We start from the raw sequence: 23221 nt of genomic DNA, 5'->3' as shown, positions 1-23221 counted from the left end.
GCCAGCTTTGAGACGTCGAGAGGACCTTGGCTCCCAGCGGCTGAAACGGAGCATAAAGAACCCATTGGGAGCACTTTGACTCGTGCAAGTTTATGTACTGATCTCGGGGCCTCAGTTAGTTAGAAGAATATCCCTCCCCACCAGCCGACGGATCGCAATAGTCGAATATCCTCCCCCGCGACTGGTTTTCCCAGCAGAGAATCAGAGGCTCTGACGATCGGAGTCTCCTCTTGATAGGGCCGAAGCGCAAGATTTCTAGTTGTGGTAACGAGGGAGATTATCCTCAGCTCAAAAAATAGAGCAACGATCGAGGAAAATAACCCCTATCGATATCTGGATACAGAATCGTTGTGCTTCGCAGAAGTAAATAGGGGGCCAAGGATTCGACTATACCTATATCTCGCAGACTAAGCTGCTGGGATTCATTCTGCGAGGCTCTGACGACCCTAACGAATTCGACTCACCTCTTACTCCTCGACCTTCCTTTTCCATTCATCACATTTTCCTTCGCATAAGCATATCCCGTGTATTTGAACACCTAGGATATAACTCTTTCCGCCAGAACCGACAAAATGTCTCGCGCGCCAAATCCCACGGGCTCGCGCAAAATCTCCTTCAATGTCTCCGAGCAGTACGACATTCAAGATGTCGTGGGAGAGGGTGCGTACGGTGTTGTTTGGTAAGTTGCCGCGGTGGCAGCATGCTTGCTATTGCTCTACCTTTCAAGCAGAGTATAACGCATGCTAATACACTTGTCTGCATAGCTCCGCGCTTCACAAACCCAGCGGCCAAAAAGTAGCGATCAAGAAGATAACTCCGTTCGACCACTCCATGTTCTGCTTGCGAACTCTACGTGAGATGAAACTGCTACGGTACTTCAACCATGAGAACATCATCTCGATCCTTGATATCCAGAAACCCCGCAGCTACGAGACATTCACCGAGGTCTACCTCATCCAGGTATGTTGTATCTGCTCCTCCTTGTGGCTTCATGTCGTCTACAGCTCGCTGACACATAAAAGGAGCTTATGGAAACTGATATGCACCGCGTTATTCGTACACAAGACCTCTCAGATGACCACTGTCAATACTTCATCTATCAGACGCTGCGCGCTCTAAAAGCTATGCACTCCGCCAATGTTCTGCACAGAGATCTCAAGCCCTCGAACTTGCTGTTGAACGCCAACTGTGACCTGAAAGTGTGCGATTTCGGCCTCGCCCGTTCTGCTGCATCTCAAGAGGACAATTCGGGTTTCATGACAGAATATGTCGCAACTCGATGGTACCGTGCTCCAGAAATCATGTTGACCTTCAAGGAGTACACCAAGGCGATTGACGTTTGGTCTGTTGGCTGCATCCTCGCTGAGATGTTAAGTGGCAAGCCGCTTTTCCCGGGCAAGGACTGTAAGTTTACTTTATGCTAGAGTCCGTGTCCGAAAATGCTGACCTCCCTCATCTTAGACCACCATCAACTCACCTTGATCCTGGATGTTCTCGGCACTCCGACCATGGAAGATTACTACGGTATCAAGTCACGCCGAGCTCGCGAGTACATCCGCTCCCTCCCATTCAAGAAGAAGGTCCCGTTCAAGGGAATGTTCCCAAAGACCTCGGACCTTGCTCTCGATCTCCTGGAAAAGCTCCTGGCTTTCAACCCCGTCAAGCGCATTACTGTCGAGGAGGCCCTCCAACACCCGTACTTGGAACCATACCATGATCCAGAGGATGAGCCAACAGCCGCCCCGATCCCGGAGGAGTTTTTCGATTTCGACAAGAACAAGGACAATCTAACCAAGGAGCAGCTGAAGCAGTTGATCTACAACGAGATCATGCGATAGGCAATTTTTGCTTTCTGCATGAATCGCTCGTTGCGCGATCCGCTCATCTTCTGGTGTTCTGGTTGGAAACATGTTTCTCGAATACAGTGACATATGTCTCGCGAGCGATTCCCTCGATTTTGCTCCTGCATGCGGACTGCACTTATTTCGCTCAATGTTCCTCCCCTGATTCCAAGAACGACCACAAGAAGTTTCCTGGCTATGGCAACATGTTACTGTGTGATGTTTCTGACTTGCATATGGATGATAGCGTCTCATGGGAGATATCGATGGATAGGATGATTTGTGGTAGCGTGCTCAATCGAGTTGACGAATGAATATGCGATGATAGGATACGAGACACGAGACCATGTTCTATTGCTGCGTTAGGTTGTTAGTTCATTACAGCGGGCTGTCTCAATCTCTGGGCTGACTTGCCTTGTATCTCAAAACGGATAGACCTCACTGATTTTCATCTGGTACAATGTGTGACCGTTTACTGGTGAAATTGGTTTTCATCTGCTCAGGTAGGGGGTAGGAGATGCAGATGAGAAACTCCAGTCCAACCTATCCCGTAACAGATGGCCCACTTGTAAGATTCCCCCGCCCAAAACTCCCAGAACGTATCATTTGAACGCCATATCCTCTCTGTATCTATCCTCAGTCATTATTCCGATCCCTCCCAGCACCAACCGCATCTCTCAGCGCCTTCTCCCTCCCCTCTCTCCAACTCTTATCCAGCGCCTCAATCTTGCCTCCTAACACCAGCACCGATCCCGGCTCCATCAGCACCAAACCTCTCGCAACCTTTGCCCCCTTCTTCAACATAATCTTACATCCGATATTCATCGTTGGCGGATAGCCCACCTTATCCACCCTCTTCAACTCAAACCCATAAACAGTCTGGCCTTTCATATCCTGAAGCAGTAATTTAAACGGGCCATTTGATTTTGCAGCCCCGGCATTCTGATTCGCATTTCCCTGAGTATTTGATGTTGTCTCAGGCGAGGCGGCGGTGCCCGAGATAATATCACCATCAGGCTGCGTCGGCACAGCTCTAATGACCTGTCTCCCCTTAGTCGTCTCGCCCTTCCTCTCCATCTCCAAGGCCTCGACCTGTTCCCAGCGGCTCCTGCTCAGATCCTGAATATCCAAGACCTGGACGGGGACGTCGGCGGTCAGGACGCGGGACACGACGCGCACGTCTGCGATCCCCGGAGGCAGACACAGCGTCTTGGAAGGATCGAGGATGTGCGGCTGCGTGAGGTCGGCGTTCAGAAGGCGCAGTTTGGCGGTCGCGGCGAGTGCGGGCATGGGAGGTGCTGTGCGTTGCGAGGTCCCGGGGCTTAGGATCGGGGTCAGGAAGAGTGGGTGCGGTGCTGGGAGGCCTTGGGTGGTGAGGGCCTGGGTTAGTTGGGGGATGGAGGGGGTTGTCATCTTGATTGAGAGGGGTTAAGGGTCGGGAGTTTGTGCAGGTTAGAGGTTGGAGAGGGATTGTAATGGTGGGAAGATCTTCATAGTGTCTTTTATAAAAGGCATTGAGGAATCGTAAGCTGTGAGGGGCGATGTACAGAAGTCGTTGCAAGACGGGCTGATGGATGTCGGAAGAAGTTGTGAAGCCTCGCTTCAGCCTTGCCAAGCGAGCCAGCCTTCTTTCGAAAGACGACGTTGCTCGACACCGTATCTTACAAGTTACATACAGCTCGAGCAACATCCAAATCGCTTCTCCTTTCACCATTACGATGTCCAGACTTTCCAAATAAGAAGCCAGTTCTGCGTATTCTGTTGATAATCATTAATTGATACCCCGACCATGTCTACAATCGCCAGCCCCCGTGACAGCTCCGTCAATGGGCGCCGCGTCCCTATCATCGCAACACCCACCTCCTCCTCACGGCCCAGTCTCGAGACGCCGCGATCCAGCGAGCCCTCTCCCAACCGCGCAGCGCAACCGCGCCGCAACCGTGCCGCGCTCCGCGAATACTACAATCTCAAGCGCGGGCAGGACGAGCCGCTGATAAACGACGCCGCGTCGGAAGTATCGTCGATCCACGACTTCAGCGAGGTGCAGGAGAGCGAGATGGACCGCGCGGGCTTCGACGCCGCGGCGTACATCAAGCAGGTGCTGGAGACGCAGAGCCTGGGCGAGCTGCTGCGGACGTACAACGGGGTGCTGGGCGATATCCGGGCGCTGGATGCCGAGCGGAAGGCGCTGGTCTATGATAATTATAGCAAGCTGATTGCGGCGACGGAGACGATTAGGAAGATGCGCACGAATATGGACCCGCTGAATCCGATGACGAGTACGCTGGACCCGGCGATTGCGAGTATTTATGAGAGGGCGGAGCGGATCAAGGGGGAGCTGAAGGCGAGTATGCCGGAGAGTAAGAGGAGGGAGATGGAGATGGGGGAGGAGGAGCGGAAGGCGTTGCGGGAGAAAAGAAGGGCGAGAGAGGTGGTCTTGAGGGTTTTGGATACGCCGGAGAAGTTGAGGGGGTTGGTGAAGGACGGTAGGGAGGATGAAGCTAAGAAAATTTGGGAGAAGACTCTGGCGTTGTTGGAGAGGTGGAAGGAAAGGGGTGTGGGTGGGGAGGATGTGCAAGCTTGTATTGACGATGGCGAGGCTGCGTTGAAAGGGGAGCCTCCCACTGAGAAGAGTTGGGTCAATGTGAAAGGGGCTAAAGAATTGAAGTCATGACTCATGCCAGTTGAACACCTGCCTATGCGTCAGGTAAATCCTCTATTTTACCAGCCGGTTTGACCGCTCGTGATAATCTCGTAGGGGTCCCTATCAGCCTCACTAACTGCGATATCGAAACCACCCACCAGTCCCCACTTCTCACGATCCACCATCTCATTAATCTCCTTCTCCTCAACCATCTTCTCAAGCTCGTTAATCAGTGCTGGCCTCATCCTGCTCTTCAAGAATTCTCTCTCCGTATTACTATGAAAAGCCGTGATCACACATTTCCCCTGCTCAATGGCAGCCAACGCTTCATGGTGGCTCAGCTCACCGGTGAATAACAGATCCACATCCAGACCATTCAGCATAGACCCTCCGGAACCAGCACAGATGCCTACAGAAGAGATCTGGATATTATACTTCTGTCCAGCCGGAACAGATTGGGGGACCGCTACCGAGAGGCCTGACAAGTCGCCCAGACCTTGGGTAACGCGTGACACGAGCAGTCCAAGGGGCTGTGGGCTCAGAAACCGTACGATACGGCCATAGCCCGCCTTCTCGAAGCCCTGGGGAGCTTGTTGGATGGGGGTGATCAAGGAGCGATCATGAGGCGAGGGTTGAACGCTGGGACTGGCTGGAGTCAGTAGTACTCTTGTTTTGCTGAACGCTCGACGTGGAGGATTCCCATACACACTCCTGTAGAATTGGCCGGTGATGATATCCGCTAACCAATCGTTAAGCCCCCCGGGAGCTGCATCTACAGCTGTATGAGGGCTATAGACACTTATACCTTCCTGAGCCAGACGCAGGAGAGAGTTTTGCTGCGAATTGGCCAATGTGAAGGATTTCAAGGGTCGGAAGATAATGGGATCTGGAGGATTGTTAGCCAAGTTGAGAAGTGGAATTTTTCCACTTCAAAACCTTACGATATGCAATAATGATAGAATCTCTCCTTGCAATTGCCTCATCTGCTACGGCTTTCGTGAGGTCGATGGTCAAGAGAGCGGAATTCCTGAGGTGACCTGGCCGGAGAGGTGCCTCTAAGAGGACTTTTGCATTGTCATTAACATGAACTCGATGCAAGGGAATGGAGATGGCACATACGTCCAGTATTATCGAAACTCTTGTCTGCAAGAGCCTCTGGATACCTGTATCGAGAGTTAGTTGAATTCTCTCGAGAGCACGCACGGGATGCCTCACAGCCTCTTCACGGCACCAACCACGGTTTGGGTAAACGGCGAGACTTTTGCAGTGGAATTAGACATTGTTGATATAGACCTCTTTAGAACTTTTGATACGTTCATGGCATTGCGGAATTATATCCTGTTCCAAGGTCACGTTGATATAAACTGCCTGATAAACATACCCCGTAATGCATTTAATTACCCGGGGCGCGGCCGCTCCCTAGCCATGTTTGCAGCGTTTGCTCTTCCTTGGGTAGGTAGAATCCCAGATTTCATTTCGCATTAATCGATATTGCTCCAACCGGTCTGCACGACGCACTCCCCCTTCGATCAAACGGTCGCGCGCATATTCGCCATGGCAGACGCAAGCGGGATCACCGAAGCCAGTCTTCGAAGCAAGCTATTAGAGGCCCTGCAAGCAACCTATGTCGAGATCGAGGACATGTCAGGTAAATAAATTATTGGATTTCAGCCCCACCAAACCCCTCCTCACTCTTCGCGCACAAAAAAACGCAAAAAAGAAAAACAGAGAACGCTCCCCGAATTAACAAAGCTCGCGAGCAGGCGGTTGCGGACAGGCATTCTCGGCCGTGATCGTATCGCCGCAGTTCGAGAAGAAGACGGCGCTGGCGCGAAATCGGCTGGTGAATTCGGCGCTCAAGAGCGAAATCGCCGCCATTCATGCGTGGAGCTCGAAATGCTATACGCCCGACCAGTGGGAGAAGTTGAGGCAGGAAGGGAACCAGGTCGTGGCTCCGGGTAGGGATACTACGGGTGAGGTGGTTTCCGGGACGAGAGAGTGAAGAGATAACGCGACTCGGTCTGGTCTTGGGGGGAGGACGAGAGGAAGTACTTCGAGTATATATATATATATATGTATGCCCTGAGGGCGTCGAAAAGGAGTGCGGTGGGTCGGGGGTCATGAACACCGATACGATATATCAGCCATAGAGAGAACATCTCGGTCAATAGAGGGTTGCTGGCAACAGAGTTCTATAAGGGCTCGTGGTCTGCCAAGGCTGTGGTACTTTTTATCTTTTGAATAGAGATACAAAGATGCCTTTCACGCTATCATGTTCAAACCCTCTTTATAAGTCTTTGGACTTGTAAGTTATGGCTTTCTACTCTTTTCCTGTCTGGTCCAGGATCCGTTTTCTACAGTAATTTTTGAGCCACGATTCATCAGTACTTCGATATAGTTTGTAGCAAGAGAAGGTCCGTTTCAAAGGTTCGAGTCCCAGAAATCCAAACTCTCAATTCCCCGCCTCTTGTCCTCCTGCTTGAGTTCATTATGCCTTCCGAAAGGCCTTTCGAGATACGTGGGTTAGTCAGGAGTGCTATCTGAGCAATCTGCGCTGGTCATCGTCGCTCAAGATTCCGGACTGCAGTTGTCACCTCAAGCATTGCTGTCCCGATTACCGTTCTCGACCCAATTGATCAGTTGAGCTATATTGCCTTCCGACACTTAGCCACAGGAGGAAACATCCTCATTATGAGGAAGGTGGGGAGAGATGACTATGATATGGGGAAAGAGACTATGGAGGGCATTGGATACCTTACATGAAGAATGGGGGAAATATGGAGACATCCAGCAGCACCTGCTCAAAGTGATGCAAAACCAGTTGAAGATCAGTAACACCTCCCGTACGTTGTTAAAAGGATTCAGTTTCACCGCAGAAGGTGGAGAAGGATATGAAGTTGGCGGAGATCATAAAATCGGTGTAATTAAACCATGTAATGTCTGGATACTTCAATTCCAACCGTCGTAGTACTCTGCTTGGTTTAACCACTGCCCAGTCCTTCTTGGTCAACGCCTTCAGTCATTCCATGCCATCCCTCTGCCAATAGCCAGGCCTGGAAGGCCTCGTTCACTTGCGACGCTAATGGCAGCCTCGAGGATCTACGGCGTAGACATCTACCACAACAAAAGGCGGCTCTCTCTGCCTTCATCTGAAAGGTGGCGAAAGATACCGTGAGAGGCGAGATCTGATACCAGGAGATATCTCTAATCGTTCGAAGCGTCGCAGGCTCATAAAGTTGGGCTCAAGTTTCTGAGTCCGTAGGAGATTGCAAGGCTTTGCGATCCCCTTGTCTCCCCAAGAGACTTCTCCCCAGCACGGTCAAAGATGTTTGGTCATAAATCAACCTTGCTCATTCGCTGCGCCACGAGACTAAAAACCGCAACAGAAGACATGAACAACACGATATTGTAGAACTGTAGCTTATCAGTCAGGCCCCCTTATAATTGACCACTGCTATTTCACATACCGCGTTCCTTGAGTATGCGCTCTCTTCAGCATCGGTACGAGCTTCGACGAAGAGTCGTCGGAGATTCGGGAGGTTTGCCTTGGAAGCCTCAATTAGATTCATGGCTATGGAGCGAAGAGCATGAACTCTTGTTTCTTACCATCTTATCTTTGAAGCCCCCGAGAAATGGAAAGTTTCAAGTCACATGAACTTGCCAGGGGAGGTATTATATTAATAGGGACTTGGAGGAGAGAGGTAAACCCCCTTGTTGATCTCGGCAAGCGAACTTCAAGCGCACCAGACCAGCCGGTACTTCATAGGTGGACCAGGCTGACAGCAAATGCCCTCCTGTGTGCCTCCTGTACATCACCACAATACTCGCATCTACCAATTCAACGTCTTCGCATTGTCCACGGTCCTTCACGCGCCCGCAGAAGTGTCGTCTCTATCTCCCTGAAGGCGGCTGTCCCCCACGTGTTCCCTGGACGCTCGATCGCATCAAGCTTGCGCTTCACCGTGCCACCACAGGAGCCGTGGGCGTATGAGGGGCACAACCTCGAATCGCCATCTGTGTGAGCGATGGCGGTGAGCAGGATCAAAGGGGTCTTCCAAGCACCCAGGAAAGGAGAAACGTTTGAGCTGAGAGCCGGCCTGGTGTCGCAATATGCATACGAGCGCAAGGAGGCGATTCAAAAGACCATCATGTCCATGACCCTGGGCAAGGATGTGTCTGCATTGTTCCCAGATGTTCTGAAGAACATTGCCACCTCGGATCTGGACCAGAAGAAGCTGGTGTATCTCTATTTGATGTAAGGGCCCTTCTCGTGAAAGACCTTTGGGTATGTTGTGCTGATATCGCCCCCCTTTCAGGAACTACGCCAAGTCACATCCAGACCTATGTATCCTGGCGGTCAATACGTTTGTTCAAGATTCAGAGGATCCAAATCCATTAGTGCGAGCGCTGGCGATACGGACAATGGGATGCATTAGGGTGGACAAGATGGTAGACTACATGGAGGAACCACTTCGAAAGACATTACGGGACGAATCTCCTTACGTGCGAAAAACAGCTGCGATATGTGTCGCGAAGCTTTTCGACCTAAACCCCACGATGTGCATTGAGAATGGGTTTCTGGAAACCCTGCAGGAGCTTATTGGAGATCCAAATCCGATGGTGGTGGCCAATTCTGTGACAGCGCTCGTGGAGATCAACGAAACCGCGCCAGAGACCAAAGCACTACGTGTTACTCCGGCTACTCTGAAGAGGCTACTCATGGCCCTCACCGAATGCACGGAATGGGGACGAGTGACGATCCTATCGACCTTGGCAGATTACAAAACTACAGATGTAAAGGAGTCTGAACACATCTGCGAACGAGTTTCGCCTCAATTCCAACACGTCAATTCAAGTGTGGTACTGGCAGCTGTGAAGGTCGTATTCCTCCACATGAAGAATATCAACTCGGATTTGGCAAAGCAGTACCTGAAGAAGATGGCACCTCCGCTCGGTATGTTAACACCTGTCCCCTATTTGATGCTAAAGCTGATTTATTCCAAGTGACACTGGTTGCTTCCGCACCTGAAGTCCAGTACGTTGCGCTACGAAACATCGACTTACTCCTGCAAGCGAAGCCAGATATTCTGAGCAAGGAGCTGAGGGTGTTTTTCTGCAAGTACAATGACCCTCCGTATGTCAAGCTGCAGAAGTTGGAGATTATGGTGCGAATAGCAAACGACAAGAATGTGGATCAATTACTGTCCGAGTTGAAAGAATACGCTCTTGAAGTTGACATGGATTTTGTCAGGAGAGCCGTCAAGGCTATTGGACAAGCAGCAATCAAGATTGAGAGTGCCAGCGAAAAGTGTGTTAACACACTCCTCGACCTCATTGCTACCAAAGTCAACTACGTTGTCCAAGAAGCCATTGTGGTCATCAAAGATATTTTCCGAAAATATCCAGGATACGAAGGCATCATCCCCACCCTCTGCAAATACATCGATGAACTGGACGAGCCAGAGGCCCGCGGCGCGTTAATCTGGATAGTTGGCGAGTATGCAGAAAAGATTAGCAACGCTGATGAGATCCTTGCCGGCTTTGTCGAAGGCTTCATGGAAGAATTCACACAAGTTCAGCTGCAAATATTAACTGCGGTTGTGAAGCTATTCTTGAAGAAGCCAGACAACAACCAGGGTCTCGTTCAAAAGGTTCTGCAGGCAGCAACGGCCGAGAACGATAATCCAGATATCAGAGATAGAGCATACGTGTACTGGCGATTGCTCTCAGGCGACCTTCAAATAGCAAAGGTGAGCATCAACGCCATTATGCATTCTAAACAATACTAACAGAATCAGAATATCATCCTCTCCGACAAACCCGCTATCACCACAACAATGACCTCCCTTCCCCCAGTCCTCCTTGAACAACTCCTCAATGAGATCTCAACTCTAGCCTCTGTCTACCACAAACCACCGGAAACATTCGTCGGTCATGGCCGTTTCGGTGCCGATGCCATCCAACACGCAGCCATCCAAGAACAGCGCCAAGAGGCAGCTGACAACCCAATCGCCGCAGCCTCCATGGTTAACGCCCAAAACGGCACACCAAACAACGATAATCTGCTCGACATCGACTTTGATGGCGCTGCCCCCGCATCTGCTGAAATTCCTCCCGGAGCTGGAGCTTCTGGCTTAGAAGGACTGGCAGGCACGCCCCAGAGAGTTGCAAGCCCGGCAGCGGGTGCACCAGCCCCTGCGAGTAGCATGAATGATATGATGGGTTTGTTTGATATGGATGGTCCAAGCGTAGGGGCTGCCCCTGCGCAGAATGATGTGATAAATGGATTTGCAGGTCTGGATCTAGGCGGTGCGAGTCAGCCTCCCCCGGCTCAGACGCAGTTGCAGGAGGGCGGCAAGAAGACGAATGAGGATTTGCTTGGGATGTTTTAGATGTAAGGCAGCGGGCAAAAAGACATGGCATTTTGGGGTCTATTGACCGATGCGTTATTATGAATCGAATGAAGAATACTTTTCAATTCCATTTTCAGATGACTTAGGTGACTCCGGCTTTTTGTGATGATACATTAATAAAGCAACAACTATCGTAACACGTGGGTATCTCGAGTCCGCCTCACTCGGCTTCAATTTGTTTGCCAGACCAATCAATCCCAGTTAATCAGAATCACTCTCCTCGTCCCCCAAGAATGCCAAGTCCTGCTTGGCTCTCGCAGCCTTGTTGCTGGGCTTCCCGCTCATAGTAGTCCGACTTTTGGTATTCCTTCCCTCGCTCTCCTCATCCACATCCACATCCTCATCTTCGTCGTCGACGGGAGACTCCTTCAAGCTCTTCCTCTGCCCTCTTGCCCTCCTTCCCGATTCCAAACCCCATTTACTCTCGCCCTCTTTCACGGCCTCTAAATCCGCCTGCAGCTCCCTTAGCTCCTTGATCTCCCTGGCCCTCTGCTCACTGAATCTACCGGTCATGCCAACATCCCTTAGCATGCTCTGCAAATGCTTGATTTTCTTCTTGCTATCATCGCCGAATTTCTTCAGCTCAATCCCCCAGATTTTGCGGACTCCGCATTTGGTTAGCTGCGTCTGTAGGGTCTTGATTTGCACTTCGTCAGGAGAGAGGTCTTTGGATTGTTTGGGCGCGGCTTTGGCTTTGGAGGACTTAGAGGACGAAGCTTCGGATTTGCTTTTGCTTCTGCGCTTTCGTTTGGGTTCTTCGTCGAGGACTATGGACATCTCAGAGGAATCGGAATCCTGGGCTTTGATATCGGCCTTCTCGTCTGCATCTTCAGGTGTCACAGAGGGCTTGGTTTCGGCTTTGATTGGAGACTTTTTGATGTTTTTGACCTCTTCTTCGGATTCCTCGTCGGATTTTATGGAGGCTTCGGCTTTAGCTTGGACTGGAGACTTTTTGATGCTTTTGTACTCCTCTTCAGACTCTTCATCGGATTCGATCTTGGGTTTCTTTGACTGCCTTCTGCTATGGGCTTCCTTCTTCACCTTCTTTGGGGCTGGTTTCACGTCGCTGTCCTCATCACTATCGAACTGTGGTTTACTGACATCGTCATCCCCTGATTCATCAGATTCGACCTTTGCTCTCTTCTTTGATTCGCGTTTGACTGGTGCTCTTGGCTTTGATTTGGCCTTTGTCTTGGGCTTCGGCGCCTCGCTAGCATCCGAATCATCAAGATCAGACGCGGGGCTCTCCTCCGCAGACAATTCGCTGATCTCGTCCTCTGATGGTGTCTCTTCCTTCTTCTGACGCTTTCTAGGTGGCGGTTTGTCGAACTTGGAAGCGCGTTTCGTCACTTTCTTAGCTGGGGGAGGCTTCTTGTCTGGTTCGGACTTGACTTCATCGCTGACTTCGTCGGCTTCTGCCTCGTTGATCAATTTGGCCTGTGCATGTGTGAGCGAGCAAGGACCTATGTATGAATTACGCGTTCCAATTGTGACTTACAGCCCAGTCCTTGATCAGGGTTTTGCTCCTATCTTTCCAATTCGGCGTCGCGAAGAATCCCTCGTCGAGCTTGAGCTCATGCTCTACTTTGTCGCGGATGAACCGCACCGTAAGCTGCTCCGGGTCGCTGTGATACACCTCCTCGACAGCTTTGCGCAGTTTCGCCTCGATGGCTTTGACCGATGGAGCCATTGCGCATAGATTGTTTTTGTAGTGTGCGATTGGATGCGAGTGGGAGGCTCTACATGTGGAGTATGCAGGAAAAAGCGCGAAGGGGGTCCCGAGGCTGAGGAAGCGCGTCGCGATTTATTAAGGTTCGAGGCGAGCTCTGTCTCGGGGACTTGGTTCTTTCTCACAAATGGCATTCCAAGCGCGAACTTCTATGACATGATAATCATTGTAGCCACAGGTCCATTCACACTACGAAGTGAACTTGAAAGTATCACGATAGCAAGGAATGACGACCCGCTTCAATCTGGGAATTGTTATATAGAAGCTTCAAGTGGGTTTCTGTTTAGCAACTCTTGAAACCCTATATATACATTGGTTGAAAAGTTATAAGCAGGTCCTTTTAGAATCAACAATGAGGTCCCATAATATTAAGCTCGGGATCAGTGACTATTTCAAGAGCACAAGTGGCTCCACCTGGAAGTTTTTGTTGTTAAGATAAACAGTGGCTTGACTGGAAATGTCTTTTTTAATTCCTGACTGCTTTGGTATCATAAACACAATGACAACGCCCTCATATTCATTCCCAACAACTCGCGCCAAACCTGCCCAGTATGCTAGAAATCCCGCTTTCATTCCCATTGATTTCCTTGTTCTTCCGTTGAATACCATGCGCGCCCGCTAGAGAAAAAGACAAATATGCAAACCGTGTTCAAATCCCCCGCACTGGTGGTGTTGTGATTTCCCAGATGATATCAGTACCTAGTACATCACATCCTCCAGAATGCTAATTTATTCCTTCGGAGACGTCTAAGTCCGAGTCCTCATCATCAGGAAAGACTCGATCCTTATCATCAGACTCCTTGGAATCATTGCAATCCATGTAGAAGCCTCGAATAGTCTCGTCGTCCCAAACCAGTGGTTTCTCAGCGCGCAGGCCAGGCAGACTGTTCATGATATCTTCCATGAAGTCGTCGTACTTCTTGGCTAACGGTATGTAGACTGAGGTGTCCTGCTCAGGGTTCGCGCACATGTTCTCGAGTACATATCTTCGCAAGGTAGATTCCTGGAACGATCGGTCGTAGATCAAGTCCACGTGCTCGAAGGGGATGGGCCGAAGAAGCGCAAGGTCACCGCGGATGTAGTTTTCGATTGCGGCGTCGAAGAGTGCGCGCCAGAGGATCTTCTCGGCTAGGAGGCAGAGGCGGAGGAGTGCGAGTTGGTGCTCTTCTGCAGCGGGAAGCGTGCTGTCCAAAGGCTGGGATCGAGGGATACCTTTGAGGAATTGACCGGCAGGTGTTGGATATTTGATGCTGCGTACCGAGCCGAAACCGCCGGGCTGTAGGCTCTGCTCTTCCGATGCGCTGGAGAAGTCTACGCGTGATTCACGTGTTGCAGCTACTACAGTTGCGGGATTATTGAGATCGTAGGTTCTGTTTGGGCCGAATAAGGGAGGGTTGGCGATCTGGGTGTCTCCAAGATTAAGACGAGCAAGACTGTCTGACGGGGGTGTAGTGTTTGCTTGACCTCCCTGGTTGACAGTATGGCCGTCAGTGCGCTGTGCTGATGCCAATGCAACACGAAGTCGAGTGGCTACATTATCAATGTGTGGAGTGGTGCCCTCTCGTGGTCCGACAGGTCCAAATAAAGTACCAGTACTCTGTGGCTGTCCACCCATTGAACCTATGCCCAGTGACGGTGGGGGGTTCCGAACGGCAGAAGGATTAACACCAGCACTCGATATCGGACCAAATAAACCCGCACGTGGTAGCTGGTGAGTGGTGGTCGAAGTAACAACACCATGAACCGGCGCCCCATGGCTGGCATGACGGTTGTATGCTCCTGGTGCTAAGTTAGCATTGGCGAACATACTTCGGTAGTTACTATTTAGCTTGTAGTCGGCCACGCGAAGTTCCTCCTGTGAGAACATATTGTACTGCGGGTGCTGCTGGAAACAGATATGTTGGAAGACATGACCATCGGTGGTTTGGGCGGCAGTGAAAGGGTAGTGAGTGCCATTGATGAGTTCTGCTTTAGGAACATCGACCTTGGGAATTGAAGATTGGGCCGTGGGCTTGATGAAAAGGCTGCCCTTGGTGCCGGTTCCAGGAATTACTCCACGATACAGGAATGCCACCAGAAGAGCGACAGCTGCGGGGTCATCCTCCTTCAGGTGGATCGAGTTTTCTTCGGCCTCCTTGAAGCCTCCGTTCAAAGCCTTGTCAAAGTAGTCTGACTGCGATACGAGCAGCTTCTTATGAACGACATAGTGAGTGCGCTCCGGACCAACATAGATGTGGGTGACCTCAGTGCCTAAGTCTCTGACAACAAAACAGCGTCAGCTTTCATCCTGAGACGGTTGCCATGGATGTTTCCACAGTACAGAAAGTTGAACTTACTCAGCAAAGGTGTGTTTGGGTGGCGCAGAAGCCATGATTGCAGATGTATTGAGTGATAGCAGTATCTGGCAATGTTTGTTGATTTCGTAAGAAAGGAGGAAGAAGATGGTGTTTTTGTTGATTGTGTCGCGCGGCAGTGCCTAAAAGACGAAGACAGAGCTGCGCGACAAGGCTGAACTTCAGCCAGGCGAGCGGGCGATAACAACATATAAGCTTATCTTAGCGTTCGCGCCAAAACACGTCGCGTACGCGACATTCGCGATCCACCCGAGGTACACGAACATGCTTTAACTTTAGTTCCTTTTTCATCTGTTGAAGACCTCCCTCTCATACTAAACTACAATCATGCCTCATTCTATCTCACCTGAAGATCTACCTGCCCCTGGTCAAGACCAAATGACTGCCGAAGCGGAAACACACGATGGGGAAGATCTGACAGCCGCAGACACCGTAACTGGAGAACCCGAGACAAATCATGGAATCAGCCAGGATGACGACGCTGCCGATCAGGATATGACTATGGCCAATGTAGGAATTGAGGGAGATAATGTGCCGGATATAAAGACAGAAAGCAAATCGGAGGTCAAGCTAGAGGACCTTTTTGCTGACATCGACTCCGACGAGGAGTTCGGAAGCGCGAAGGTTAAGAGTCAAGATATCAAGCCTTCGAGCTCTCCAGAAGCACCATCTTCTCCAGTGTAAGCTTCTTCATTGGCGTAGGGTAATCTTTGCTGACAATTCTTAGACATGTTGGGCCTTCATCTCGAGCCTCAGATCCGGAAGTGATGCGATCATTCTACCAGCGATTATTTCCATGGCGCTACCTTTTTCAATGGCTAAACCACTCTCCAACCCCCACCACGGATTTTGGACATCGCGAATTTGCTTTCACTTTACAAAATGATGCGTACCTCCGATACCAGTCATTCCCAACTTCTGACCTGTGAGTCGATATTGGCATTCACTATATGCACTGCTAAGATCGTACAGTCTCCGCAAAGATATTTTACGGCTTATGCCCTCGAGATTCGAAATTGGCCCCGTCTATAGCACCAATCCACGTGATCGAAAAACCCTTCGCAAATCCTCCGCTTTCAAGCCAATTGCTAAAGAGCTGTGTTTCGATATCGATTTGACAGATTACGACGACATCCGAACATGTTGTGATAAAGCCAATATCTGTAATAAATGTTGGCAGTTCATCACCATGGCTATCAAAGTTGTCGATGTAGCTCTACGAGAGGATTTCGGCTTCAAGCATATAATGTGGGTATACTCTGGAAGAAGAGGAGCTCACGCCTGGGTTTGTGACAAGAAAGCCCGGCACATGGATGATCAAAAGAGACGAGCAATTGCAGGATATTTAGAGGTCATTAAGGGAGGAGCGCAGAGTGGAAAGAAAGTCAACGTCAAGAGACCACTGCATCCACATGTTGCGTATGTCTCTTACTCCGCTAACTTGAAATTTTCTAACTATTGCCAGACGGAGTCTCGAAATCCTGAAATCCCATTTTCAGTCGGACATCCTCGAAGACCAAGATCCGTGGGAGACAGACGAGAAATTCGATCGTCTTCTTCAGCTTCTTCCAGACAAAACATTAAATGACGCATTAAGGAAAAAATGGAGTTCTGCCCCAGGTCGAGCTTCTACAGCGAAATGGGCAGATATTGATGCCCTCGCAAAGACTACACAGGGGCTCAACGCAACGGCATTACGTGAGGCAAAACAAGATGTCGTACTCGAGTATACTTACCCACGACTTGATATTGAAGTTAGCAAGCACCTCAACCATTTGCTTAAGAGTCCATTCGTTGTCCATCCCGGGACAGGCAGAGTCTGTGTCCCGATCAACACAAAACACCTCGAGGATTTTGACCCATTAGGCGTCCCAACTGTTACAGAGCTTCTTGGCGAGATTGATGAGTGGACAGCGCCTGAAGAGGGTGAGAAGGAAGGGAAGAGCATTGCGGATTGGGAGAAGACAAGTCTAAAGCCTTATGTGGAGTATTTCAGGTCATTCGTGGTATCACTGATGAGGGATGAAAACGATGTCAAGGTGAAGCGGGAACGGGAGGAGACAGATTCTATGGAGTTCTGAGTACCCAGACCCGAGGACTAGGCGTATGGAGTTATAAGCTTCACTGTTAGTAATGAGTCATGCGATACATGGATATGAGTATCAAGTCTCGGGGGCGACCACAGTTCTGTTTTGATTTTCGTTACTCTTTAGCAGTTCAGGGTATAAAGTCTGGTAAAGAGTGGCGATGTGATATCAGTCTAGGTACAATATAATGCTACTACTCACTTACGCCCCCCAGCAATAGGTTTGCTAGGACTGTTCGCATTGAAAGTTTCAGTACAGTATATTTCCGCTCCGTGCCGCCTCTCTCTATAAGTTGTCTTGAGGCAGAGTCCCGGTATTCGCTTGCCACTCAACCTGGCTTGCCACATCAATACGCTTATATACGGGGGTCTTTTTGTTTCCCTGGTTCTGCTTAGCCGACAGGTGCGACTAGAAGGTTTTGGAATTGATAGCTGATTAGTGAATCAAATTACAAATGGGTAAGGATGCCATGAGGCTCTCAGCCCCTTGTTTTTATATCACGTGCCCCCCGTTGGCGCAGCCTGGTCCTAGCCTCCTTCGCTAAACTCTAAAGCCAAAGTTTGAAGGCCTGTCCCGACATTTCAACATCACCTTAGATTTCCACGCACAAACATTCCAGTCTGCCTCTTCCACACCGCACCACAAACGATTGATTCCCATAATCAACTCTCCTACAACGAACAAGCCAGACGTCTGCCATACTTCCAGCAGAGTCTCCCCGATAACGTACCACGAGATCAATATCTGGGGCCCCGAATCTGCCCCTCCTACTTCCTGCCTGCAGCTCCTGCGCGCCTTCACCAAGCCACACTTGTCCAGATCTCCCACCTTATTCCGGATACCTCGATGCTAGCTTTGACTTCTTGCTGAGATTGATACGAGACTTTACGAATCGCGGCTCTTACTTTTGCTCTCTACATACCCAGTCCAACCTCCGTACACAACCTCCTCTCGCGACAGAAGAAACACTGAGTAACGATGGCCGACGCGCTAGCAAAACAAATGGAATCTACCAAGTTGAGGCAAGTCTCACCTCTTGTATACAATCTCTTCTCGAGTTTTGCTGACTCTGCACAGTGACAATGCTACGACAGACAACTGGAAGGCTGGCCTTAACCTTCCCGCTAAAGACACAAGACAGCAGACTGAGGTACTAACCGTTACCTTAACCCTCTGTATATTCATCTGCTAACGGCTTTGTTAGGATGTTACGGCTACCAAAGGCCTCGAATTTGAGGATTTTTCGATCAAGCGAGACCTGTTGATGGGTATCTTTGAAGCTGGATTCGAGAAACCATCACCTATTCAAGAGGAGGCAATCCCTGTTGCGCTTACAGGACGAGACATACTTGCTCGGGCGAAAAACGGTACTGGAAAGACTGCGGCTTTCGTCATCCCAGCCCTCGAACGAATCAATCCAAAAAGCTCCAAAATCCAATGTCTCATCTTAGTCCCGACCCGAGAATTGGCTTTACAAACGTCCCAAGTCTGCAAGACGTTGGGTAAACATCTCGGTATCAATGTTATGGTCACCACTGGCGGTACAACCTTGCGAGACGACATCGTTCGTCTGTCAGATCCCGTTCATATTATTGTTGGCACACCAGGAAGAATCCTCGACCTGGCAGGAAAGAATGTTGCCGACCTCAGCGAGTGTCCCATGTTTATCATGGACGAAGCTGATAAACTGCTCTCACCCGAATTCACACCAGTCATCGAACAGCTGCTGCAGTTCCACCCTAAAGACCGCCAAGTCATGCTTTTCAGCGCGACATTCCCCATTACCGTCAAGAACTTCTCCGACAAGAACATGGACAACCCTTATGAAATCAACCTCATGGATGAGCTTACTCTGCGTGGTATTACACAATACTACGCTTTTGTGGAAGAGAAGCAGAAAGTACACTGCCTTAATACCCTATTCTCCAAACTCCAAATCAACCAGTCGATCATCTTCTGCAATTCCACCAACCGCGTTGAGCTTCTTGCCAAGAAAATTACTGAGTTAGGCTATTCATGTTTCTACAGCCACGCTCGCATGCTTCAAGCAAACCGTAACCGCGTTTTCCATGATTTCCGCAATGGCGTCTGCCGAAATCTTGTCTGCTCTGACCTCCTCACCCGTGGTATTGATATCCAGGCGGTTAACGTCGTCATCAACTTTGACTTCCCAAAGAACGCTGAAACCTACCTGCATCGCATCGGCAGATCTGGCCGCTTTGGACATCTCGGTCTCGCCATCAACCTCATCAACTGGGACGATCGTTTCAATCTTTACAATATCGAGCGCGACCTTGGTACTGAGATCCAGCCTATCCCACAAACCATCGATAAGAATCTTTATGTTTATGACACCCCTGAGAGCATTCCCAGACCAATATCTAATTTCCAATCTAACCGACAACAAGCTGCTCGTGAACAGCAGCAGCAGCAGCAGCAGCAGCCTCAACAGCCTCAGCAGCAAGCTGGCAACCCGCGCTCTGGTGGAGCTGGCACCGGCAGCAATGGACGTACCAACCAAATTCAAGGTCATGGCCAAGGCAGCCAACGACAACCACAAGGTCAACGTCAAGGTCAAGGCTTTGGGCGAGGTAATGGTAGATATGACCAGAATCGTCGAGGCGGTGGCCAAGGCCAGCGACAGCCCGCCTACGATGGGCAGAGAGGCGGCCGTGGGCAACCCACGCCGGCTCAATAGTCTTGAACCTATACTGGAGGGGGGCGGAGTTTGACTTGTACATATTACTTTCTCATTTCCATTGCGATAGACTCGAAGGCCCGGCCGTCATGGGAGTTATTTTTCCTCGCATATCGTTTGCGGATCTCCCATCAACGGTATTGCAACGGGATCATGGTTGTCTCTTGGTTGGCGGCTTCCTTTGTTTGTATCATACGACTTTCTTTTCTTTCTTTTTCACTGGATGCCTGTCTCTGGTCGGATGATTAGCAGCGGACAGCAAAAATCAGATATCATGACCGGGTAGGCAGGCGTATGGGCGTTGCATTGGGGTTCCTCACACGAGTGATCTCCTAGGTCTGGGTGATGCTTTTGAGGAGGCATTGCCGGGTTGGCGTAGGTGGAGAGCTATATTTGCTTTTGCATCTGGTTCACATTTGGTGGGCCAATGGCGGATGGTTGGATGGATCGATCAGGGTCTGTTGGCGGGAGGCGCTGGGAATCCTTAATGACTCTGAGGCGACGGGGGTTAGGGGTTGAGGAGAGGTGGTGGTTGTGAGGACAATGATGGTTACTTGTCGTGCTGTTGTACGAACAGAAACGACAAGCTCTTACCTGATGGATGAGACGAAGTAAAGATAACCAGGAAAAAGAAAAAAGCAAAACAAAAAAACAAAAAAAATATCTGGGGAGGAGCGCAGGATGGAGGCATAGCTCGTATCGAACTTGGGTCGGTAGTTATGGTTCTTTTCTGGCAAATATACAACATTCTCTCCATGCCTCTGCTTACCAGACCGCGATTGTACCTTGTTGAAGACTACGTCCATGATTCACACTTGTCTCTGACTCTGACAATCAATAGGGGGTGCTCCTTGTAGGTTTGGAGCTTGTCGGACTGTAATTGTGAGAGCGGTGAAGAGGGGGTCCTCCTTTTACCTGCTTTATCTATTAATTTATTTTGATTGCTTTCTACTGTATCTGATTTGATATTCCGAGTTGAGGAGTTCTATCTTCTCTCTTTCATTCTTTCTGGTCCCCCACCTATGGCGTTGGGGTTCTGTTCGATCGATCCCGTAAATCCCGAGCTCTACATCTTTTCTCGTGACAGTCCCAGGACCAGAACCAGTCCCAGTCCCGCACCCCAACCACGCTCACCACCATCTCCGCCCAGAACACGGCGCGTGAGTACATCCCGCGCTCCCTCATCGCCTCAAACATCCTGCTGCGGAGGGATCCAATCATGACTTCCATTGTAAGAGCGATCCCCCCCCGATCACCCGCGCTGCCCCCCGTTGCGTTGTGTCTTGTCGTGTGTCGGACAGCTTCAAGCGCCCCACTGTGCCCTGCGCGCGTTTGCCCTTTGTCTCGTGGCGCAATGATCGCACACACGCGCGCAATCCCCAGAGACCCCAACAAGCGCTTGTGCTGACTTGTGTGTCTTTTGGTAGTTGTGTCTGGCCCATTATTGCGACACCCATGGGCCGACGCCCTTGATGGTGACCGAGGGTCTCCCGGTCCCTTGTGGATTATGTTCCGACGACGACGACGACGACGATCTCGACCTCGACCTCGGTCTGGGCACGCGGCGGTCTAGTTCGAGTTCGCCATCTGTGGCCTCAGATGTTCGACCGTCTCTAAGGCGCAGTGGAAGTGGGAGGAATCCTGTATCTTCGGACAAGGAGAATGCAAACCAGCTGGTGCTTCAGATACCGGGCATCAAGAATCCAAGCGCTACAGCCGGGACTGCGCCAGGAAGTCCTCGAGTTGTAGCTTTGCAGAATGGGCTGAACGTGAACAATCAACGGGATTCGAGCTTTCGAAAGACCTACGATGAGAACGACAAGAAGAGGGCCATCCCTTGCGAGAACTGCGCTCTCACACTGCCAAAGAAGACGAATGAGGGCTCGGATTCAAGTGGCCCCATGTTCACTAACAGCGGTCCTATTCTACGCACCCGTAAACCCTATGAGAGGGTGTTCACAGGCCCAGTGGAAGAAGCCTCGCCGCCCAAATCCGACTCATCAGAATCCGACGACTCGGAGACGGCGGTGACCTCAAATCCACGACCAAGCTCCTCGAGCAACTCCTCCTTCTCCTCCAGGATCTCACATACCCACTACATAGACTACACTTCTACACACGAACCTCTGGCTCCCAGCTCCTTCTCCATCGTCCGCCAGTCCTGCCTCCGCACCCTCTCCTGCGAGACCCTCCCTCCATCCTCCAACCAGTTCACCTCATCTCTTTCCTCCCCCTTCATCAACAGCCCCTTCTCCTCCGGCCCCACGGGCTCCACGTCCTCGGGCGGACCGATCTTCTTTGGCGATCCCCTGGCCGGCTACACCACCGCCTACATCCTCCGGATTCCCGACCCAACAGCCCGCGGCCGCCGCCGCGTCTACGCCCTCATGGCACTCTCGACGCACCGCGAGCGCCTCGCAATGCAGACCTTCTCCTTCCTCTCCGCCGCCTTCCGCGAACTCGCAGCCTGGATCCAAGATCTCGCAGAAGCAGAACTCGAGCGCCACGAGAGCAGTCCGCGGGCCGCGGACGAGCGGTCCCCGCCGGGAAACCACAGCACGCCGACGTCCTCGTTCCTGTCGGGCCGCAGCCGGCGGCCGGACGGCAAAGCTGGCATGAGTCTGCGGGCGCGCGGACTCGCGGAGCTGGTCGGGCTCCCGGACTTCTTCATCGAGCTGCACGCGCGCTTTGTGAGGCTGCTGGCTGAGCTGGGCTTGTTGCTTGGTCTGTAACTGCAAGACTTTCCCGCCCTCCTCACTCACTCCTCCCTCCCCTTTCTTACAGAAAGAACAACGGAGAGACCGGTGCTTAATCAGTTTGTAATACATACATACATAATCATTTCTTTCTCTTTTTTCTCCTCTTCTTCTTTTCTACCTCCCCCCTCCGCCTTCCCCCTACCTCATTCTTACTTGCTTTCTTTCTTCCTTAATAATAATGGTCGTTATATCATATCACCACGAAACAAGCACAGCCATGAGCGGGGTCGGGGTCGGGGTGGGTGGGGGAAGCTTCCGTTTTTTTCAGATTATCAAAGTGATAGCGTTTAGCGGTGTTGCGTTATGGCGTTTCAGGGACTTTCTTTTGAGTGGATTTGGTATGGTGTTGAAGATACCGTGGGTTGGTTGGTTGGTTGGCTGGCGATAGGGTAGGATGGTTGGATGGATGGATGGGTTGGTGAATGGGTGGATGGTTGGATGGGCGGTATGTGTGTATGTATGTAAGGTATGTGTACGTATGTATGTGTGTGTGTGTGTATGTAGGATGTTGTGGTGAGAATAGATTGATGGGTGGATGAATAAATGAAATCAATGAAATCAATGAAATCAATGAAATCAATGAGAGGATGAAAGGAATGTGTCTGTTTTAGATGTATTATATGTTGGGGGGAGGGGGGGTTGCTACTTTGAGAGCGAGGCTGAGGTTTAATTTAAGGGATTTACAGTTGTCGTATA

The 23221-nt window shown here is 50.6% G+C and overlaps 14 protein-coding genes across 14 annotated transcripts; 8 read left to right on the top strand and 6 right to left on the bottom strand.

Moving 5' to 3' along the window:
- Positions 1-572: 572 nt before the first annotated feature.
- On the top strand, positions 573-1838 carry M430DRAFT_22424 (hypothetical protein; the record flags this gene model as incomplete). Its single annotated transcript, XM_024864691.1, has 4 exons — positions 573-679; positions 765-960; positions 1023-1404; positions 1462-1838. 4 exons carry the CDS (start codon positions 573-575, stop codon positions 1836-1838), a joined length of 1062 nt encoding a protein of 353 aa, XP_024717353.1.
- A 310-nt stretch (positions 1839-2148) lies between these two features.
- On the bottom strand, positions 2149-3407 carry M430DRAFT_146597 (hypothetical protein). Its single transcript, XM_024863021.1, has 2 exons — positions 2256-3407; positions 2149-2198 (listed from the first exon to the last, which is right to left on the bottom strand). The coding sequence occupies exon 1, from the start codon at positions 3252-3254 to the stop codon at positions 2478-2480; it is 777 nt and encodes a 258-aa protein (XP_024717352.1). The 5' UTR covers positions 3255-3407; the 3' UTR covers positions 2149-2198; positions 2256-2477.
- Positions 3408-3630: 223 nt separating this feature from the next.
- On the top strand, positions 3631-4392 carry M430DRAFT_71139 (hypothetical protein; the record flags this gene model as incomplete). Its single annotated transcript, XM_024869506.1, has 1 exon — positions 3631-4392. A coding segment is annotated over one exon (762 nt), but the record flags the coding sequence as incomplete, so codon positions are not given.
- Positions 4393-4562: 170 nt separating this feature from the next.
- On the bottom strand, positions 4563-5765 carry M430DRAFT_53611 (hypothetical protein; the record flags this gene model as incomplete). Its single annotated transcript, XM_024868399.1, has 5 exons — positions 4563-5130; positions 5191-5371; positions 5427-5549; positions 5605-5648; positions 5701-5765. The coding sequence occupies 5 exons, from the start codon at positions 5763-5765 to the stop codon at positions 4563-4565; spliced, it is 981 nt and encodes a 326-aa protein (XP_024717350.1).
- A 240-nt stretch (positions 5766-6005) lies between these two features.
- On the top strand, positions 6006-6418 carry M430DRAFT_127892 (hypothetical protein; the record flags this gene model as incomplete). Its single annotated transcript, XM_024862043.1, has 2 exons — positions 6006-6133; positions 6246-6418. Coding segments are annotated over exons 1-2 (267 nt in total), but the record flags the coding sequence as incomplete, so codon positions are not given.
- A 966-nt stretch (positions 6419-7384) lies between these two features.
- M430DRAFT_37148 (hypothetical protein) lies at positions 7385-8134 on the bottom strand. Its single transcript, XM_024867069.1, has 3 exons — positions 8092-8134; positions 7953-8030; positions 7385-7899 (listed from the first exon to the last, which is right to left on the bottom strand). Exons 1-3 carry the CDS (start codon positions 8092-8094, stop codon positions 7819-7821), a joined length of 162 nt encoding a protein of 53 aa, XP_024717348.1. The 5' UTR covers positions 8095-8134; the 3' UTR covers positions 7385-7818.
- A 104-nt stretch (positions 8135-8238) lies between these two features.
- On the top strand, positions 8239-10975 carry M430DRAFT_146585 (hypothetical protein). The gene is made up of 4 exons (XM_024863020.1): positions 8239-8740; positions 8802-9439; positions 9490-10235; positions 10284-10975. Exons 1-4 carry the CDS (start codon positions 8511-8513, stop codon positions 10875-10877), a joined length of 2208 nt encoding a protein of 735 aa, XP_024717347.1. The 5' UTR covers positions 8239-8510; the 3' UTR covers positions 10878-10975.
- Positions 10976-11099: 124 nt separating this feature from the next.
- Positions 11100-12588, bottom strand: M430DRAFT_30946 (hypothetical protein; the record flags this gene model as incomplete). The annotated part of the gene is made up of 2 exons (XM_024865993.1): positions 11100-12335; positions 12397-12588. 2 exons carry the CDS (start codon positions 12586-12588, stop codon positions 11100-11102), a joined length of 1428 nt encoding a protein of 475 aa, XP_024717346.1.
- Positions 12589-13072: 484 nt separating this feature from the next.
- On the bottom strand, positions 13073-14998 carry M430DRAFT_45168 (hypothetical protein; the record flags this gene model as incomplete). Its single annotated transcript, XM_024867747.1, has 2 exons — positions 13073-14885; positions 14964-14998. 2 exons carry the CDS (start codon positions 14996-14998, stop codon positions 13352-13354), a joined length of 1569 nt encoding a protein of 522 aa, XP_024717345.1. The 3' UTR covers positions 13073-13351.
- Positions 14999-15359: 361 nt separating this feature from the next.
- M430DRAFT_109400 (hypothetical protein) lies at positions 15360-17062 on the top strand (the record flags this gene model as incomplete). Its single annotated transcript, XM_024861273.1, has 4 exons — positions 15360-15661; positions 15709-15906; positions 15954-16400; positions 16447-17062. The coding sequence occupies 4 exons, from the start codon at positions 15360-15362 to the stop codon at positions 17060-17062; spliced, it is 1563 nt and encodes a 520-aa protein (XP_024717344.1).
- A 606-nt stretch (positions 17063-17668) lies between these two features.
- M430DRAFT_45166 (hypothetical protein) lies at positions 17669-19766 on the top strand (the record flags this gene model as incomplete). The annotated part of the gene is made up of 3 exons (XM_024867746.1): positions 17669-18090; positions 18146-18218; positions 18273-19766. The coding sequence occupies exons 1-3, from the start codon at positions 18047-18049 to the stop codon at positions 19764-19766; spliced, it is 1611 nt and encodes a 536-aa protein (XP_024717343.1). The 5' UTR covers positions 17669-18046.
- A 554-nt stretch (positions 19767-20320) lies between these two features.
- Positions 20321-20607, bottom strand: M430DRAFT_182250 (hypothetical protein). Its single transcript, XM_024863823.1, has one exon. It carries the CDS (start codon positions 20570-20572, stop codon positions 20357-20359), a length of 216 nt encoding a protein of 71 aa, XP_024717342.1. The 5' UTR covers positions 20573-20607; the 3' UTR covers positions 20321-20356.
- A 110-nt stretch (positions 20608-20717) lies between these two features.
- M430DRAFT_182235 (hypothetical protein) lies at positions 20718-21003 on the top strand. Its single transcript, XM_024863822.1, has one exon. It carries the CDS (start codon positions 20789-20791, stop codon positions 20987-20989), a length of 201 nt encoding a protein of 66 aa, XP_024717341.1. The 5' UTR covers positions 20718-20788; the 3' UTR covers positions 20990-21003.
- On the top strand, positions 20986-22498 carry M430DRAFT_30942 (hypothetical protein; the record flags this gene model as incomplete). Its single annotated transcript, XM_024865992.1, has 2 exons — positions 20986-20997; positions 21194-22498. The coding sequence occupies 2 exons, from the start codon at positions 20986-20988 to the stop codon at positions 22496-22498; spliced, it is 1317 nt and encodes a 438-aa protein (XP_024717340.1).
- Between the last annotated feature and the right edge of the window lie 723 nt (positions 22499-23221).

The sequence above is a fragment of the Amorphotheca resinae genome (genome assembly GCF_003019875.1).
Source record: "Amorphotheca resinae ATCC 22711 unplaced genomic scaffold M430scaffold_12, whole genome shotgun sequence".
NCBI lineage: Eukaryota > Fungi > Ascomycota > Leotiomycetes > Helotiales > Amorphothecaceae > Amorphotheca > Amorphotheca resinae.
Note: the sequence above shows the minus strand (reverse complement) of the source record. Positions and strands in the feature narration are given on the sequence as shown.